We start from the raw sequence: 20,248 nt of genomic DNA, 5'->3' as shown, positions 1-20,248 counted from the left end.
AAGAAACTAGGTAAATTAAAATTAAATATTATATTGTATATTGTTAGCAGACCGCCAGGTAAAGTCTGTTCATAGATATAAGAAAGTGACTAACTGATACGAATTAAGGAAAGACCCGGGCAAGCTGTAAGAATGAAATATGGCCGAACAGGTCCGTACTTTGCTTAGAATTTAATTATTTGGGGTTTTGTTACCAAATATACTAAACAATATTTATTTATTTATGTATGTATTTATGTTTAAATATAAAATAAAATTACAAATTATTTTTATTACCTACTTAAATTACTTCAAATTATTCACATAATATATCAGCATCACTATCGCTATCATCGCCTGTTCCAATTATTATTTGTTCTATATTATTTGCAATATGGATATACGATTGTTCTGCTTTTTCTATATGTTTGACAGACTTTGGCCAACCTTGGTATAGGGATGTTAAAAACTTCGGTTTCTATAAGTTTGAGAACATTGGAGTTAACACGGGGAAAAACATTGTTACGACGAATGGCAGATTTCAGTTGGTGCCAAACATGTTCAATGGGATTAAATATACAGTGGTAAGGCGGAGGAAGCCTTAAAACTGTACGCCCTAGATTTTTTGCATAATTATCACAGACATATTCCTTTTGTAGGTTCAAGTTTGTAGAACCTCAATTAATTGCTTTTTGGTATAATCTTCCTGAAAATAAATGTCGGTATTATACATGTATTTTTGGATTGTTGCTTTTTTGTCACATGAGGAAGGGGTTTGAGTCAACTGTCTACTGTGATAACTTGCATTGTCCATTACAATGACGCTATTAGGAGGAATGTTTGGAACTAGTTTGTTTTTAAACCAACTTTCAAATAAATCAGCGGTGGTGTCTTCATGGTAATCCAGAATAGAATCTTAAATATTTTTCGCAGACAGAGATAGTCCATTTGGAATCCAACCATCTTTATAGCCAGCATGCAAAATAGTTATTCTTTTACCTTTTTTTGATGGCGCGTTTATTTTACACTTATCAGTTGAGTCAACCCAAACCTTTTCCGGGGTATCATAAGTGTCGAACCAGGTTTCATCCAAGTAAGCCCTTGTTGTTCTCTGTAAATCCTAATTTTACTTGCCTTTTGTCAATTTTTTTAAATCTAAAACCCATGTGTTGAATACACTTCCATAAGGTAGTTCTGTCACATTTAACACCGGTTTCATCTTTTCAAGCCTCCTAATTAAGATATCTAATGTAGGCACGCTTTGTTCCTCGTATAACTGGTACATTTTACGCCATATTATATCTTGATCATTTTCAACTTCACTCGAGAAAATGTCAGCATCGCTTCTTTTTTTCCACGTTCAATGAGAGTCAAATAAACATTGTTTATAACTTCCTTAGTCTCAATAGAATAGTGTATTCTACATTTGGGCGGGAGCATCTCCTGAGATACACTAGACTCGCACATATTTTGCATAATTCGCACACGATTCAACACACGCTGTATTACACACGAAATAAGAATGATCACTAATAAACTTAAACTAAGTAGTATACCAAACCCAAGAATATTAAACACAGGTAGGTATAAAATTATTTTCTATTAGGGACCACAATTTTATCTGAATTTAAATTCCAAAAATTTAGGTAATAATCTTGTTTCATTTTATGTTAATGACCACCCTTGAATCATCCCATTCAAAAGCAATTGATCACTTTCTTATATCTATGAACAGACCATACATCTGTACTGTTACAACAAATATATAAAATATACAGGGTGTTTCAAAATTCAATATCAAGGTTTTAATTGTACATTTAGCAACCACATTTTACTCTGTTTTTTATATAAACATGTATTCTAACCTGCTTTATTAATTACACAGGCACTTTTTATCCGATGTTGGCAAAATTTTGTAGTCATAAGGGTCTTTATTTTGTTTTTGTTATTTTATTTCTAGATCATTTTCCTTTATGTACCTGACCCAAATAAGTATGCCCAAGTTTTATGAAAATAATTTTAAATTTTTATGAATTATTAATAAAAAATCCATTTCATGGAGGGCAACGGTTCGTTATTTTTATCGATGAAGCTAAATAAAAATAAACAGCAGGATCAAAAAATTCCATTTTTGATTACTCTAAAAAATTATCAAGTCTTCACAAAAAGTTGTTGAGTAATCAATAAATAACCGTTTTTTTAAATAAATTTTGACATTCTGTATCTTTAAAACGAGGAATATGGAATAAGCACTCATGTAATGTAAGTTGTACATTATGGTCCACAAGTGAACCCGTGAAAGCAGAATTAAAACACTCTCCGCGAACATCTCCTACACTTGAACCTCAATAAAGAAGATTCTTACACGGGCGTTCGTGCTTGTAATCGTTATTTCGCATTTTTAATTGCGAGTTTCACTTAACCCGGTGTCAATTAAAACAGTTTTGACAAGGTTACACGCTAATTACCGCGATAACGGTTCCAAACGGTCGCGACTACAAACCGGTCTCGTAAAACGAAAAATAGACGTTAAAAATTGATGAAACGCAAAAAGGACTAAAGTGCCCGCCACGATCAGATTTAATGGCGGTTCTCTTATTAAAGCGCCCTCGTGTTTGTATGCGCGAATGGGTGCTTATCAACCACAACAATCGACGTAGCAAGCGAGAGTTGTTTTGTTAAACTTTATGTAGTTACATATTGTTTATTACTTCTTATTGTCCGGCGAGAGATTTGCCGGACGTCTTATCACAATCTAACTAGAAATTCACATCCTGGGTGAAGGGTTTGTTATTCGAAACAGCGAAATAGCCCGACATTAAATTAGAAATTTTCAGTAGGCGACGCTGACCTTTTCGGAATCATTTGGCACAATTTTATCATCTCAGCTTAATATTCGCTAACTGAATCTCAAAGATATAGGTTGGACCCAATGAAGTTCTAATTCGGTGACGTTTCTTGTGTTAAATTTGGCTGCCTGAGCCGCTTCCTGACAATTAATGAATAGAGGATGACAAACTTCTTCGCGCTATGTTTAAAGGTTTAATTGGTCCCGGCTTCCATCGGACTGCCTTTAAACTCACCAAAAATCAAAGAATTTTCTGTAACTCTTCCGATGGCTTGCCGATAATTAGTATTGGGACTGATCAATTGACCGTGGTTACTTTGTAGAATGTTATCTATCGTTATTTAATAATAATATATTTTTATAATAAATTCTCATCACGCATTGCATTGATTTTGTTCGCCGTGCTGAGTTAAGTATACATGATAGTCCTACCAATTTCTGGTCATTTATTCAGCGTAGGAAGGCAGATTCGCGAATCCCAGCCACGATGTCCTATTCTAATCAGCCATGCCATGGGCCTAATATGGTTGTTGCAGCTTTTGCAAAGTTCTTTGGTAGCGTTTACACCATATCCCAGCCAGATGCATGTTCATCTTCAACCTTATCCTTTAATTCCCGATCTAGTCAATATACCTAAGTTTACCAACCAGGATGTCTTATCAGCAAGGAAAGCACCCAAAAATAAAATTACCGCCGGCCCTGATGGCATACCAAGTGTTATCATGAAAGACTGTTCCCACGCACTGTGTGCTCCTTTATGTCACATTTTTAACCTGATATTTGAAATGGGTGTTTATTCAGAACCTTAGACATTTGTCAAAGTTTATCCTATTCTCAAAAAAAGTGATCTTTCTGTAGTTGAAAACTACCGACCTATTTCGATCTTGCGCATTTTTTCTAAAATATTCGAAATTATATTAAATAAATTCATTTTTGCTTAAATTAGAAATAAACTATCTAGCAAGGTCATGTTGACGTAATATACACTGACTTCCACAAAGCGTTTGACCAGACCATCACTTAATGATTGAAAAAGCATCTCAAAAATTTGGTTTCTCCGATTCGCTGATTACAGTGTTGAGGCCCTATCTGGTGAACCCTCGACAGTTCGTTGGGATTCAGCGGTTTAGATCAGTTCCTTGTGTTCCAACTTCTACCTATACGGGTGACCTAAATCTTAACATCAGCAAGTTTAATGTGGTTTCTTACCACCGCACAAAAACTCCTATAGTTTTTGATAACTATATGGATCTGGGGATTTTATTTGAACAGACGTACTCTTTTGTACCTCATATTACTAAAATGGTTTCTGGTGCAATGCAAAATTTAGGATTTTTGTAGCTCGGCTACTGTTAAATTGTTTTTGAACTATTACGTTAGGTTTAAGCTTGACTATAGCTCGCTGGTATGGTCACCAATATATAACTACCACACTCAGTCCATTGAGAGTGTGCAGAGAAGATTGCTGAAGTATCTAATGTTCAAGAAGAATGGTGCCTACCCTGAGAGGGGAGTTGATCATGATCTTTTGATGAGAAGATTCGCTTTACTACCTCTGAGGCTCCGTAGAGCAATCTGTTTCATTTCTCTATAAGTTAGTTCATAACAGAGTCGATTGTCCGTTTCTTCTGGAACAATTCCGTTTTCATCGTTTTCTTACAGCAATTACATGTCCAATATCAATTTTCAAAGTCCTGTTTTCAATATATGTGTTACTTTCAACAAACTATAATCGCACTGCGATTTATATTATCATAGCAATACTTATCATACCAGTACCGATAAGTCTTATGCTCTCCTTTCTCCTTCTTTTCTTCTTTTTTTTTATAAGATTACTAGATTTAAGATTAGTTTTTATGTCCCGTGGTATATATATTTGGTGATTTATATTTAATATTTCCTGTAATTGGATCAAGTTACCTGTTGGAAATAAAGTGCTATTATTGTTATGCGTTTATACCGTCATACTTCTTTTACCTTTACCTATTCAAGAAATATCTGAATACGATTCGGGGAAATGCAATCATAATGGTCCCCAGAATGATGCAACTGGACGCAACGCGCAATATAAATAAATATAAATATAAAAAATAAATAAAATATTAATTTCATGGGATTTTAAAAATTATTTCTCAATTGACCGGTCAAACGACACAAAAATTTTGATATTTTTCATAATTCGTATTTTTTAATATTTACTTTTTTGTTTGTTTACTTTGGTAATCAAGTAACAATTTTAGCGATATAATGCAACTTTTGCCCTTTTTCTTCATGAAGACTTACTTTGTACAGACTCACGTTCTGACCGCAATAGTCGACTTCGCTAATACGATTATTACATTTTTAAATATATTAATTAGTTAGAAAACAACACTACTGGAGATACGTTTCTTTTCTTCGGTTGAATACTTTGGTTTTGCAACTTACAATAATGGAATGGTCTTCTTCGTCGACCTGACTACCAATTACAGCGTTAGCCACAAGTTGGTAGATTCTTGTTGGACAAAAAGTAAAATCATCCCAGAAATTTGCTGTTGCCATTGTGCATTCTAAGATTAAAAACGTTTTTATAAAATGTCGCAATTGAAAAAACTGGCAACAGTTCCCGTAATATGTATATTGCAATATTATCATTTCAGTAACTAATTAAAAATGTTCAGGTTTTCAAAAATATGAGATTAATTTTTATCGTGCCTTTAAAACAATTGTAAACGAAATGGGCCAATTTCAGGTTTAATAATATATTTTGTACCCTTAAGAAGTGGAATTAATCTAGCCTCATGATAAAAGCTGTACTTACTAACTTGTCCCTTATCCCTAACTAAGGTAAAATTATTTGCAGGGTATTTGTCCGGCCAACAGGCTTAGACTAATTCCAGGAGTGTTCGAAGACTCCGGACAATCGAGGGTGTGTTCACCTCAGTTCACGGATATTCACGGCGAACTCAATTATCTCCAAAGGCAAGGCAAAAGAAGAAGCTGGCACGTCCATCCCAATCAGGTAACCAAAAATTGTAATTTTTCTTGTCGATGATTAAGTCGGAACGACTTTTCACTTTTTCGAAATAATTGTATAAGCTACACCCGAGTCCCTAAATCGAATGAAACATTCCAGTTCTTCGGCGACGGTTTCCAGCTCTGTTTCCATGGGAACCTTGTCAGTCTGGAAAATATCGATTCGTTATTTAGGCGGCACCTAAATCGACAATACTTGGACGGGGCGTTTCGAATTTTGTTTCAGTTTTATTTCGCCAAAAAATAAATCTAGCAGTTTATTGAACACATTTCTCGAGTTGACATTATTTTATCATATCATTTTTTAAAAACGTATAATAAAAAAGTATTTAAAAGCTAATAGCCGTTCCTTACTTATTTCAGAATAAATGTACGAGGTCATGTAAAAAATTTATTCTACCCTACTTTATTGTTTGTATATATTATGTTTTTCTTATGATAGTTGTATAAATGTATTTTAAAAAACAACCTCAATTATCATTTTCAATCATTTACATTTGTAAATTAGTTATATTGAAAACATTAAAGCATATGCTTCAAACACTCGACTGATTGCATAATTTTTCTGGCTCTGATGTTGTCCCCAATCTATTTATTTTAGATTAATAAAATTATATGCAAAATAGCAGGTGCCTTTAAAGACAAGTTAAATATAAATCTTGAATTTGAAGCTTTACTCATAAAAAAAAAGTAAATTAAAAATATATTTAAATTTTAATACGATTTAAATCGACGAATCTTGTGCGATTGCTCGCTCCAGGAAGGTCCGATCATTTTATGATAATGTCACCAAATCTGATATTTTTGTGAACACCCCTATTATCGAAAATGCTAATTTTTTTATAACAGCTGTATACAAGTATATATTTTGGAAAATCCCACATTATTCTGTCACAGAATATTACAAAATTTAAAGCGTTGACGCAAAATTGCACGTCTACACGCTCGGTTTAAGATTTTCTCGGATTATAGGAAGTGTTCAAGTTTCGCAGTCTGCCACCACACAGGTTTGCCCCCCTCAGGCGCCATATTAATTTTCAATGACTTTGTGTTTTACGCAATATTAGATATTCACCTATCGGCGATAATAACTAGCCATTTTTAATGTTCGCTGCAAATTAAGTAATTTGTCTGTTTTCAAGCTTGAACGATTCTTAACCGCCCAATACGTGGGAATTTAATATTATTTTTTAAATTCTGGACGCGAATGTACAAAGGTGATATTTAATTATTAAGTGTCCTATATTTCACAGCGTGATTTCTCCAGTATTTTTGAGTTAAAATGTTACTATAAGAGTATGGTCTATAATGCCTCGTTTTATGAATACAGGAGGTCAAAGTTTTATTTCTGTTTTTGGACTTTCTGCATAATTCCCTAAGTAAGACAATTTCTTGAAAACTGGAAGATCCTGTTTTATATTATCTAGTAGCTATATCGTTTTACCACACTTGGTGCAGTTTAAAATTTATTACCACAAAGTGGAGACTACATAGCAGCAAGAAAGTTGTTTTTCAAAAAACTTCTAAGTCATGTCGTATTCTGTTTTGTTTGACAAACAATGTACTTCTGCTGATGTTATTTTTAAACATTTTTTAAAGATAATTTACTGCAATTTTTTTAATTGGAATTACTAGTATAATTGTTTTTTTTTTCTTTATTCATTATTCATTTCATCATGTAAGTGACCTATATTGTTGCTTCTTAATACTTTATATTATTTAAGTGCATAAAAATCAAAACAAAATCTCCAAATATAAATATGGAAAAAGTTTTCAAATATAAAAACTAGTCCTGTCTAGTCACTGTATTTCCGATAAGTTTGTATATACGATACAAATTCATTCTACTTAATACACTAAGACACTTAACGATAGAACTAAAACATCAGGATCAGGTCAGCACTAAAATATTTCTAGCCCTTTCCAATGAAAAAGGAATTATCTAAACTGTTCACTGCCTAATACGCTGACTACAAATAACAAAAAGCAACTGAGGAAAAAATTACAATATAGCAGCATTGTTTCCATTTCCATTTATGCGAAACAATCAAGTTAAAACTATTCTGTGAAGCTTGAAGTTATCAGTTATGAGGGAATTAGGACATGATTCTGTTATGTTGGCAAAAAATTCTACTTATGACAATTATTATATAACTATGCATCCTGAAGCGGAAGTTCCCATAGCCACGGAAGGTGTTGAAAATTATACCAATTTACTAAGACACCGCAAGTTGCGTCGAGGAACTTTGTGCTATTAGCATAATAAGATTTTGGCTTGGTTCCAGCTGTTGAATTAACAATATTAACACATTTTTTTAATGGAACATTTAAACTTTTCCAACGCGTTACTGTTGTCAGTACTCCGTAAGTTTTTAAGCCAAGAGGTTCTTCTCCTCCCTTGACTCCTTTTGCCCCTGATGTTTCCTTCCATAATGTTCTGTAGCATTGCTTATTTAGGTCTTCCGATCACGTGGCCAAAGTATTCCAATTTTATTCTTTTTAGAGAGTTAATTATTTCCTCCTGTTTCTGTTTTTTTCCTCTTTAGCAGTTCCATCCATACCATACCATCTTTCAAAAGCCCCAAAAGATATGGACTAGATCTTTCTTTTTCAATGTCTATGCTTCTGACCCAGAAAGTAATGTTGAAAAAATGTTGATGCTTGATTACAATGATGCAAAGTTATATAAGTAGGAGAGCACAGTTAGTCGATACGGCACAAGTACAAGTACTGGTGGTGTTTCGGAAGGGTCGGTCCTGTCAGCATTTTCACCAGAAATATTATTAACTGTCTTATATATTGTTAATTGCACAATTATGTTGTTGATGATTATGGAGATGAAGTTTAGGGTCATGTAAAGAGAATAGATTTAAGAGGGTTCAAAAGTCTTATGATTGCAGATGGTTAAGTATAAAAAATCGAAGGAAACTACCTCTCAAATTACCTCTTTTAATGCCAGATCCCAGATGTCTTTCAAACAGGTGTTCATAATCTAGTCTGAGATTCCATTGGACCATCAGAGCTTTTTGTTAATTGTTCTCTAGCTTCTTAAATATTGTTATTTTATCGTTTTTGTGTTCTCCAATGTCGAGTGAGATCTTCAATTTAATCATACTATGCCACGTTTTGCAGAATGACCAAACGCCTTCTGCAGTTTTATTTGATCTACTTTCTCAAGGAGACTCTTTGGACAAACACCCTCTGCCGACGCCAGTTACGCTTTTCAGTTTACCTGTCTTAAGACTTTATTACCAAATTAACGTATTATAAGCTTTTTCTCGTGCTGTTTTGACCAAATTGTGAGGAAGAGCCGACTATAGCCGATAGTCTTATCGGTAGTGACGACACCAGTCAAAGACATTCTCTTTTAGGTTGTGCTTCGGGTAGTTTTCCATTTTCCAGATTTATCACAGGAAGGTGAGAGATTTAGTGCTATAAATCGGCGCTTCGTCGAGAAGTTGGGCAATACTTTTGGATAATTCTGCCTTCGATTGCACCAGACCTTCGTTTTTCGGAGAGGCTAGGTTTAGTGGGGTGAATGCGTCGATAGTGCCCCCTACTAGTCGCATATTAAGATGGGGTTGTTTTAGGAAGTATTTTCTCAACTTGCGTCTTAAATTACCGCACAATATTCTTATTATCGTTGTTATTACTAACACACAAAAGTAAATATAAGTTCAGTGAATAAGTACTGTTTTTTTTTTAATGATTGTAAAACTAATAATTTACAAAACATTTCGAAAATGAGGTTCATTTAATGATTCATTTTTATTTTTAGTATTATATTCCCAAATGTTGTTCGACTCGCTTCCGCAGCACTCAATTTAAAATGGCATCCGAATTATCAATGCATGTCATACTTCAGTGATTCAAAACCGTTCCGGCTCCTCTGCTCCCCGTTTGCCCGCAACTCCCGGATCGTAGAGGTGGGGGCAGAAACGGGAGTTGCATCAGTTTTGACCTTGCCCACGCATCGTGTCGCTCCCCCATTTTCACCTCAGCATCCGTAGCGGCTGTACGGTCTCCGTTTTTTTGGTGAACCGTTTTCACTGTCAAAATTATGTTGCCCGTCTAAAAATTGCAATTGGCCTCGCGGCGAAGTCAGCTTGAAGAACTCATGTCGTCCGAAATGATTAGTCCGACGGTATTTTGTTGACGTAAGTGATTTTTTTTTTATTACGTAGACGAGGAATTGGCTGCCCGTATCGGATTTCTCATTGCCCTACTTTTTATCCAAGTTTTGATTTAAGAGATATAATTTATTGGAATAGACATGCAATCTTTCGTCGTCGTCTAGGAGGAAGATAAGGGATTGCTATTTTTAGTAAGGCGGGCCGCAGAACGGAAAATCAATACGGCTTTTTCCTGGTCGACGTTTCCAGGTTGCACCCGAACTGCATCGGCGCAGGTCCTGCAAATCTGGTTGCATCCAGTTTATCGATCGAAAGTTGACCTAGATATTTCATTCGAGGCAAGATATTGCGCAACAGATTTTGCAGGGTTCTCAAATACCTCTTTTATATTCTCTTCAGATATCAACGGCAAGTTTATTTGTTAATGAACATATGATAATAATAATAATAAGTTTAAGTTACTAATAAATATAAAACTACTTATTGGAAAAACAATTAATATATTATATAAGGCAAAAAGGAATTAAAAGTAATTTAGGAATGATATCATAATTTATTAACGTCAAAAGAGGTAGCAAAGCAAAGCCAAAAAAAAACATCAATTAGTTATTGTATATATAACTCTGTGATAGTTAATAGTTTGAACAAATAAGAATTATTAAGATATGCCAGTGATGGTGAGGCTATGACACGCGTGTCATTTTTATATCTCATAACGGCCCGAGTTGGTTATTATAATATAATGTTGATTTTTGCATTTGAAATGATATTAACCAAATGATGAACTTATAAAAATAGTAATATTGCCGTTTTTCATTTAGTTTTCGCTTTAGTGATCACTGTACTAGACCAAGGCTAATAGTATGTTTGAAAGAACGAATGTTTAGTATATCGCAATCAGAGAGGGCAAGCGTTTAATGTTAGCCCGATGAGATGAATCCAAATATAAAATTAAGCGTGTAGAGGTCAGTTCTAAGTTTCATTTTATTGAAATAAAATGTTGCGGAAACAAACGAATTTTTCAGGGTTCGCCATTTCGTCTCCCCAGATTGTTTTATTGTTATTTATGAATGCGGAATATCAAATTCACATTTCCGTATTTATATTTAGACCATAACTGATGTTACCAAAGGAGAGACCAAACTCCACCCTACATTAATGTTTAATTTCTGTACTAAATATTCTTGTTTCATATTTGAATAGCAGACATAAAGAAACAAAGTTTTTTATGAAATGTTTTCCTAATTAAAAAATGGCTATTTGTCAATAACGTTAATAGTATCATATCAAAAACAAATTATACGCTTCTTGATTTATTTTGATTGATGAGGTCAATGAGTATGTGGAGCAAATTCAATTCACATATTTCATATCTTTTGTACTTTTTCGACGATAATATGTATGCTTCAAGCAATTCTACGCACGTAATCGTTTGCCCAGATGCCCAAAAGCAAAGCGAAACAATAACTAACACAATTAATGCCCATAATTTCTGCTCTTCCGTCACTTGCTGATTATTTCTGTACAAGCGATACAATAACAAATTCTAAATCTTCTTGTATTATGCAGAACATACGCAATACTGCTACTTTTTTGAAGCATTGACAACGTTGCATCCGTAGAACCTATTAATTTAGTGATATTTCTTTATTGTTTATTGTTATGTTTATTATAACATTCCTACAGATAAACCACACTACGGCACGTATATGAAAATGAAGTCGAAGGACAATTGAAAGCTAGCCAATTTGAAATGAAATCGTCATTCCATTAGCATCGCGTACGCTTCTGATTGAATTGGCAAATTTAAAAAACCTCCAAACCGTATAAGCTTTTACGACGGAAAAAACTGCGTTAATCTCAGAATCTGTTATTATAACGCTGGGTGCAGTAGTGACGACGCGGCAGCAAAGTGTCGGCTTTATTTAGTTGCTTGGCGCCAGATCCTCTTCTGGTCCCGACGGCCCGCTGATAGTGCAGCGGGTGCTTGGTGAAGTCGTTTAATAAAACGAAATATTAGAAAAGTCATTAACGCACTCGGGTTTTTTCTTCAGTCTAGCCCCGATCTGTTTTAAACTTGAGATGACACGTTTTTTTCCAGCAGATATTAGTTAGACGCAAATAGATGTCGCTATCGGCCTTCATTTGAGCTATGGCCACTTTGCCAAGTCAACTTTGGAATAATGAGCTTTAAAGAATGTTGTTATGCCCTTTAATTTTTCAAAATATCAAAATATCCTCCAAAGAGCATCCAAAATTCGCAAGTTAAAACGAGACTTCTTCAAACTATTAAAATACCTCTGCAAAAAAATATTTTCCCTCGAAGTGCTTGTGCGATCACCCTGTATGTGCTCGCGGTGAAGTAATTGCAACTGTACCTCTAAAAATAGTCATGAGTCACTTCTTTATATGGTATTCCACGTTTGTCAGTCGGACTCGAATTAGTTTCAGGTACACCGTCGGAATGATGTTGCAAGTTGCCATATGTTTTCGCGCTGGTCCGGCAAAGTATACAAGTAAATAGATAAAAAATAAATGAAGCTAAGTATTCAGATGGATGCATTTTTCCCGTAATTGGAATTTTTGTTTTTTACCCATTTAACAATTAAATGATAAAAGAAATGGATAAATGGATTTCTCCCAGATGCCAGATATTTGTATCAATTAAGGTCAAGCTTATAGTATGGCGACGTACTTATCCCGGCGAAATGTCTGCCATAACATTAAAAGTCAATTGATGTTTAAAAATACAAGCCCTATAACATGATTTGTAGTTTCAAAGTGATGCTAGGACCAAGATGCTCGTATTGTTTGGCGCGCAAGTAACCATTAACCCATTGAAAATTAACAGTTTTTCCGTAAAAAGTAACAGTCTCTGACACGTTAGTGAAATATTATACGGCAAACAATTTTTGTCAGTAGATACCCAAAAATATGGATAATTTTTACACATAACTTTTTTTGTATTGACAATAAGTCTATAACAAAAACGTATTACACGACCTCATTTGGAAGAATGTGCAAAAGAAAATAAGAATAATTAAAATTGCGTTGACATTTGGGAATGTTTAACTAATAATAAATAATTTGCCGTTCCTCATTTCTTACATTGGCTCTTATTAGGTACTGGCTTTTCTTCGCTTTTTTTTTTGGGGGTCTGGCGCCTTACTTGTCATTAAAGACTCTCTGAAGGGCGTTTTGTATGAGGACGTCATTACTTTTTATTTTTGGGTAAATCGCGAAATTACTTATCCTTTAAGACACTGCATGAAGCTTATTAATTTCAGTACTTAATTTTAATATAGATTTCGAATTCCTTGAATTAAGGAGAGGATTATTCTTAATTTTATTAACCAAAAAAAATGTTAATGGTAAAGTCTGTTCATAGATATAAGAAAGTGACTAACGGATACGAATTAAGGAAAGACCCGGGCAAGCTGTAAGAATAAAATATGGCCGAACAGGTCCGTACTTTGCTTAGAATTTATTTGGGGTTTTGTTAGGAAAGATTCTAAACAATATTTATTTATTTATGTATGTATTTATGTTTAAATCTAAAATAAAATTACAAATTATTTTTATTACCTACTTAAATTACTTAAAATTATTCACATAATATATCAGGATCACTATCGTTATCATCGCATGTTCTAATTATTATTTGTTCTATATTATTTGCAATATGGATATACGATTGTTCTGCTTTTTCTATATGTTTAACAGAATTTGCCCAACTTTGTGGAGGTATGTTAAAAACTGCCGTTTCTATAAGTTTAAGGACATTGGAGTTAACACGGGGAAAACATTGTTAGGACGAATGGCAGATCTCAGTTGGTGCCAAACATGTTCAATGGGATTAAATATACAGTGGTAAGGTGGAGGAAGCCTTAAAACTGTATGCCCTAGATTTTTTGCATAATTATCACAGACGTATTCCTTTTGTAGGTTCAAGCTTTGTAGAACCTCAATTAATTGGTTTTTTGTATAATCTTCGTGAAAATAAATGTCGTTATTATACATGTAGTTTTGGATTGTTGCTTTTGTGTCACATAAGGAAGGGGTTTTAGTCAACAGACTACTGTGATAACTTGCATTGTCCGTTACAATGACGCTATTAGGAGGAATGTTTGGAACTAGTTTGTTTTTAAACCAACTTTCAAATAAATCAGCGGTGGTGTCTTCATGGTAATCCAGAATAGAATCTTAAATATTTTTCGCAGGCAGAGATAGTCCATTTGGAATCCAACCATCTTTAGAGCCAGCATGCAAAATGGTTATTCTTTTAACTCTTTTTGATGGCGCGTTTGTTTTACGCTTATCAGTTGAGTCAACCCAAACCTTTTCCTGGGTATCATAAGTGTCGGACCAGGTTTCATCCAAGTAAATAATTGGCCTTTGTTGTTCTCTGTAAATCCTAATTTTTTCTATATATTCCAGTCGCCAATTCCGAATTTTAAAAGATTCCATTAAAATTTGCCTTTTGTCAATTTTTTTAAATCTAAAACCTATGTGTTGAATACACTTCCATAAGGTAGTTCTGCCACATTTAACACCGGTTTCATCTTTTTCAAGCCTCCTGATTAAGATATCTAATGTAGGCATGCTTTGTTCCTCGTATAACTGGTAAATTTTACGCCGTATTATATCTTGATCACTTTCACCTACACTCGAGAAAATGTCAGCATCGCTTTTTTCAATACAGTTGATGTTGGAATTTTCGTGAATGTGGCCGTTTCTTCTAAAGATGCTTGCTTGCTGGCACCACGTTCAATGAGAGTCAAAAATAAACATTATTTATAACTTCCTTAATCTCAATAGAATAATGTTTTCTACATTTGGGCGGGAGCATCTCCTGAGATACACTAGACTCACACATGTTTTGCATAATTCGCACACGATTCAACACACGCTGTATTACACATGAAATAAGAATGATTACTAATAAACTTAAACTAAGTAGTATACCAAACCAAAGAATATTAAACACAGGTAGGTATAAAATTATTTTCTATTAGGGACGACAATTTTACCTGAATTTAAATTCCGAAACTTTAGGTAATAATCTTGTTGCATTGTATGTTAATGACCACCCCTGGATAATCTCATTCAACAGCAATTGGCCACCCCTCAACAACAAATGACTACCGCGCAACGATCTCTCAGGTGGACCCTTATATCCTCACAGCGGTAGATTGCGAAAATACGCTTGAAATAATGCCACCTGCTTTTTTTTTCTCAAAAATCCCAAAGACTGAAGAATGTCACTTAGTCGCGAATATTCCAAACCTCCTGTTAAAACCTAGGGTGGATTTAATTGTAACATAGGCATTAAGTAGTTAGTATTAAACCGGTATTTTACCAATTTACCGAATTAACCTTTTTTTGTAATAAATAGCTTTAGTGTTAACGTAAAGTTAACTACCAGGCATATTTTACTAATTTGCCTTCTTTAGTTATGGGAACAAAAAAAAGGTTTGGGTTAATTCCTTCCGACGTCTTAATGGTCCGTCTCCCGAAATAATACCACGTCTGAAAGTAGTAGAAATCTGTCTTCGGGTTTATAAAGAGCGGTGTATGTTTTGTTGTCGTTTTATAAGATTAACGTTTGATATATTATGGCCTTTTGAAAATAAACGAGATCTAAAAAGCCTCTCGGAACAAATAACTGGCTCGGTTCCCAAAGTAATTTAATTGTTATTAAATAGTTTTGTGTCGCTTGTTGAAACATCATAACGAAAAAGGCCCGAAAATAGTTAAATTTATATTTTCCCGTTTTTTAAGCTCTCAACTAAAGCACTTAACTGGTTAGTTTTACACTTATTACAGGACTACTCAGACTTCATAAAACGATGACTACAACTGGCATTTTAGTTTAGCTTCTCAGTATTAAGAAATGTTTAATATGTATAATTATATAGGCAATGTTTTTTGTCATAGCTAAGCAACGGAGAAAATGCAAAATGCATCTGTTTTATACAAAAATGCATTTTTCTACTCCATTCTGTAAAATGCCTAATTACACGCCGATCGAGCGTGCGGTAAGCGTCACTTTACCACGTCAGTTTCTTGTCCCACTGACAATTCTGACAGTCATGTCAGTGAATGTTTTCGTGTTGTTTTGCAGAAATCTACCCAACACTTTTGGTAAACTTCTTAAGTCACTCGTTTATTAAACACTCGCTCCGCTGCGCTCCGCTCGCCAAATAGACTCGTGATTCAGATGTCGTTTACCACACTTGTTGCATGAGTATGCACAATTTTTGCGCCTATTTATGAAAATATTATCTACTCTGTGTAATTTGTAGATAGATAGATAGAAGTTGCGATCATAAAAGTAATGTATAAGATGCACTATCAAACAATCTAGAACTAAGCAACGAAACCTCCCTAGACGTAATGCAAAATACATGAAACTGTTGCAATGATCTACTAAAAAATTGCAAGAAATTTGAAATTTGTTTTTTATAAACTTATAGATTTAAGTTCGATAAAAAATGTAAACCAAGTCAAAATCATAAAAAGGCTACGACTGAAAGTTATTATTTATAAAGATACTATTGTAAAGAAAATCATTTCGCTCCACTTATTCAAAATTACCAAACATCGATTCCGATGTGGTTTTTGGTTTACTTTTTAGAAAAAGTCAACGACCTCACCAAGAAACTTTTAAGTATTATTAGTCTATGAGTGAAGGATTTTGACACCACACACATAGTATTATAAAAATGCCACTGAAGAATTTGTTTAAAAAAAGCAGTAGATGTTCCAATTTAACTTGAGAAATTGTAAACGATTGTTATCAAAAATGGTAATAAACAATTTATTTAAAGGAAGTGTATTTCAATGTAACCTAAATGTACGAAGATTGCTGGAAAATTGGTTTTAGAGAACAAAAAAGTTAATATGAAATTAATACAGTTTTGTTTTTATACGGCACTTCAAACATTAAACGTTCCCATTTTGACTTAGTATATGTGGTAAATATACTTTTGCGAATATTTAACCATTTAATTAAAGCCTTAAAATACTTTAAGCTACGTTTATTAAGTGTCAAAATTTGAAAAAAACAAGCCGAAATTCCCAGTTAAAATACATTCAAACCGAACCAGACTTCAGTAACGGATTTGTGTACACATTGAACTGTTTCTGTTTGTGTTTATTAAAAATAAAATAATTCAGTAGCACCCCCACATGCAGCGTGTGCAAACAGGAACACAAGACAGTCGAACACAGTCTGTGCGAGTGTTTAAACTAGCTTGACGAATTATATGCATCCCCTATGGTAGGAGACGAATCTTGGTCATATTCTACGAGGAGTCACTAGGCTTGATATAAAGCTGAGTGCTCTGTTCAGGAGGAAACCTAGTCCTAAGCGCAATCGAATAAAATTACCATAATTTCATTCTTACTAATAACGACTTTTTAAAATGATTCATTCATTCATTCATATTCAAGGTATGATAAAACGGTTGTGCTAAAATACCTAATATAAAAAAAAACATGAAAACAAGTATTCTAAACAAATCTTCTGTCAAATTTGACAACATTTTTTTTACATAAGTACGTCACTAAATAATATGATTTTCTCAGTATTTTATAGTTTTTCTTTATATTTTGTTTATATTATATATAGTATATATAATATATAATAATAGCTAAAACATTTGATATTTCTCGACATATCTTTAGAATCAAATTTCCCTTCCAGACATAAGTTGTTGCTGCGCGTCAGTGGTCCGAAAAACAAATTGACGTCAAAAAAGGATGTCTTATTAACATCACAAAAATGACCTCCGAATGTCGTCATAAAATGACTTGATTAATTCCAAATATGGACTTTAAACTTAATAATTAATTTAAACGATTATCAAATTCTTCTATTCTATTTAAAACCATAAAGCAGGAAATATATCTACAGGGTGTCCAAAGCAATATATTTCGTTTATTGTGTGTTTTCGGGGAAAATTTTAAGTGCAAAATATATAGACGAGACTAAAAGAAACAATTTAAAATTATTTTTAAATATAGAGGGGATTCCTAAAAATTTTAAAAATCAAACTTGTATTTTTAAACATCCTATGGAACTATGGCATTAATAGTAGCCAGTAACCCAATGCAGTGTTGTTTATGGTCTATAAGCGTCTTCGGATTTATGGCAATTTTTTCCTAAAAAATACCCTGTGTTTAATACCCGATATGCGGTTTCGAACAACTGTAATTTTATTAAGAAGTATATGGTCAACAAATGGTCAAGAATCAAGGAATATATCAAAAAGAAAGAAATATACCTGGCCCACCCCTGCCTTGTCACACAAGTAAGAATAAATTTGTTGTTAATGGACTTACCAAATAACAATAGGTAATTACATCGTAAAGTTTTATTGGGGAGGGTCTATCGAAATCCAACACGATGAAGATTGAGACAGACTATACTGTCGTTTATCCTATACTTCTCTTGAAGTTAGTTCAAATCGTTTATACAGGGGAGTCAAAATGACAAATATTAATTTTCATGAAAAAAAAAACAAATTGAAGACCCTGTATATTATACTTCCATTATTATTATTTTTTTAAAGAAAGGCTCATCTTTATTCATTACCTATAATTTTTCGGAAAGGCGTTCTATGTAATTTAAAGTGGCAATTTCTTTATGATTGACTTTCGATTTTCCTCACTACAAAAAGAAAAAACCATTTTAAAAATCGTCATATTTTTTGGCATTATAGACCAAAATCTGACTTTAAGTTGACGTAAAAAAGATTTCACCTAAATCACAAAAATTCACGACACTAATTGACTTCAAAAACACGCGACTTAAATGACATTATTAAGTCAAATTCATGTCCTGCTGACCTCATATGTAACATTTTTTTCGTCAATTGGTGATTAGTTAATGAAGTAATTTTGACGACCCTCTGCTACCTGGGCAATATTGATTAATATTACCAATATAATTTCAGTAATTATAGGTAAATATCGTACATGTCCTCTAATTCTAATGAGTGTGTATACTAAACAATACAAAAAAAATCTGCTCGAAAAGAACGCACAATCTCTATAATTTCAGGTGGTAACTCCAAAAAAATTCAACGACGTTTACCTGTACGACATGCCTCCTTCAAGATGCTCCCCAATTCCAGTTTCTGGACTGAGCCCGGGCCTGAGTCCGCGTGATCAACCAATCGGAAGCGACTGTTACGACGTGCCGCCCAGAGCCGTACCCGTAGGCAATGAAAACTTTCGGAATTGCCCTCGATGTTCCCCGGCACCATCTTGCGTTTCACCGATAAGTCGAGAATCGGGAGACGCATACGACATACCCAGACCACTGAATCCCAACCAACTAACCCCATCCAGTTCGGCGAGTTCCCTTACCACGGCGGATTCACTTAGTTCCTCAAATCGCAGCAGTCTGGCCAACATGCCAGACTACGATGTTCCTAGACCATTGAATCCGCTTAATCACCACAGGGGGCCGCAATTGGCCCTTTCTTCGTCTACGTACGATGTCCCCCCGCATCAGCAGCAACTGAAAGAATTACCTTTAGAACTATGTTCGGCATTGGAAAATTTGGAGAGGCTACAGACTGATACGATGAGTGCAATTTCGAAACTGCTCGGGTTTGTCGCACCCAACTGGCGAGCGAGAGACAAATTGGAAAACACCAGGTTTGTTTCACTCCTGTTACCAGTTGCTTTCGTTTAATTTAATATCTGCGAAAAAAACATTTGCTTAGGGTAAGCTAGAGTTTAGTTTACTTTTGAACAAGTCTTATTTTTTTCAATTCTCCGGCAAAATATTTTTCGTTGTAGTTATAACCATTTGTTTTCCTATCCTCAATTCAACGATAAAAGTATTTTATTATGTCACCATTCTTTCGATCCTTCGTGTGTAGAGAAAATTTAAATAAATGCGGGATGTTATTGAAATGACGAAAAATCGATATTTTGTTTGGTCCGAATCTGCTAAACAAACCCGATTTTAGGCAATCTCATCAAAAAATGTTAATTTCGATAATTAAGCTGCACAACCTATTTAATCTATTCATCTTCTACATGGTACAAAACTAAACAGAATTAACCAACAATACCGTTAATATTTGTTTATGTTGTTACTCAAGTTATGTTTCGTTCACTAGCTGGAAGGAACAAAAGCGTTAGATGGTTAATAGGTCGGACGGCAAACAAGATTCGTTTTATATTGTTTATGTTGGCTTTAAAACTAATGGGTGTTTTTTTTCGATATATAGAACTTTAAGCATTACTGTTCAAG

General features: G+C 34.0%; 1 protein-coding gene across 1 annotated transcript in view; it reads left to right on the top strand.

Moving 5' to 3' along the window:
- LOC132698342 (breast cancer anti-estrogen resistance protein 1) overlaps positions 1 to 20,248 on the top strand; it is a 69,331-nt gene that overhangs the window by 45,193 nt on the left and 3,890 nt on the right. Inside the window, exons 3-4 of the mRNA XM_060664343.1 lie at positions 5,670 to 5,828; positions 19,043 to 19,644. Coding sequence (XP_060520326.1) covers positions 5,670 to 5,828; positions 19,043 to 19,644 — 761 coding nt within the window. The remainder of the gene's footprint in view (positions 1 to 5,669; positions 5,829 to 19,042; positions 19,645 to 20,248) is intronic.

The sequence above is a fragment of the Cylas formicarius genome, unplaced genomic scaffold (genome assembly GCF_029955315.1).
Source record: "Cylas formicarius isolate icCylForm1 unplaced genomic scaffold, icCylForm1.1 PGA_scaffold_2__14_contigs__length_35257938, whole genome shotgun sequence".
In the NCBI taxonomy this organism is placed as follows: Eukaryota; Metazoa; Arthropoda; class Insecta; order Coleoptera; family Brentidae; genus Cylas; species Cylas formicarius.
This window is presented reverse-complemented; position numbering and strand designations above follow the sequence as displayed.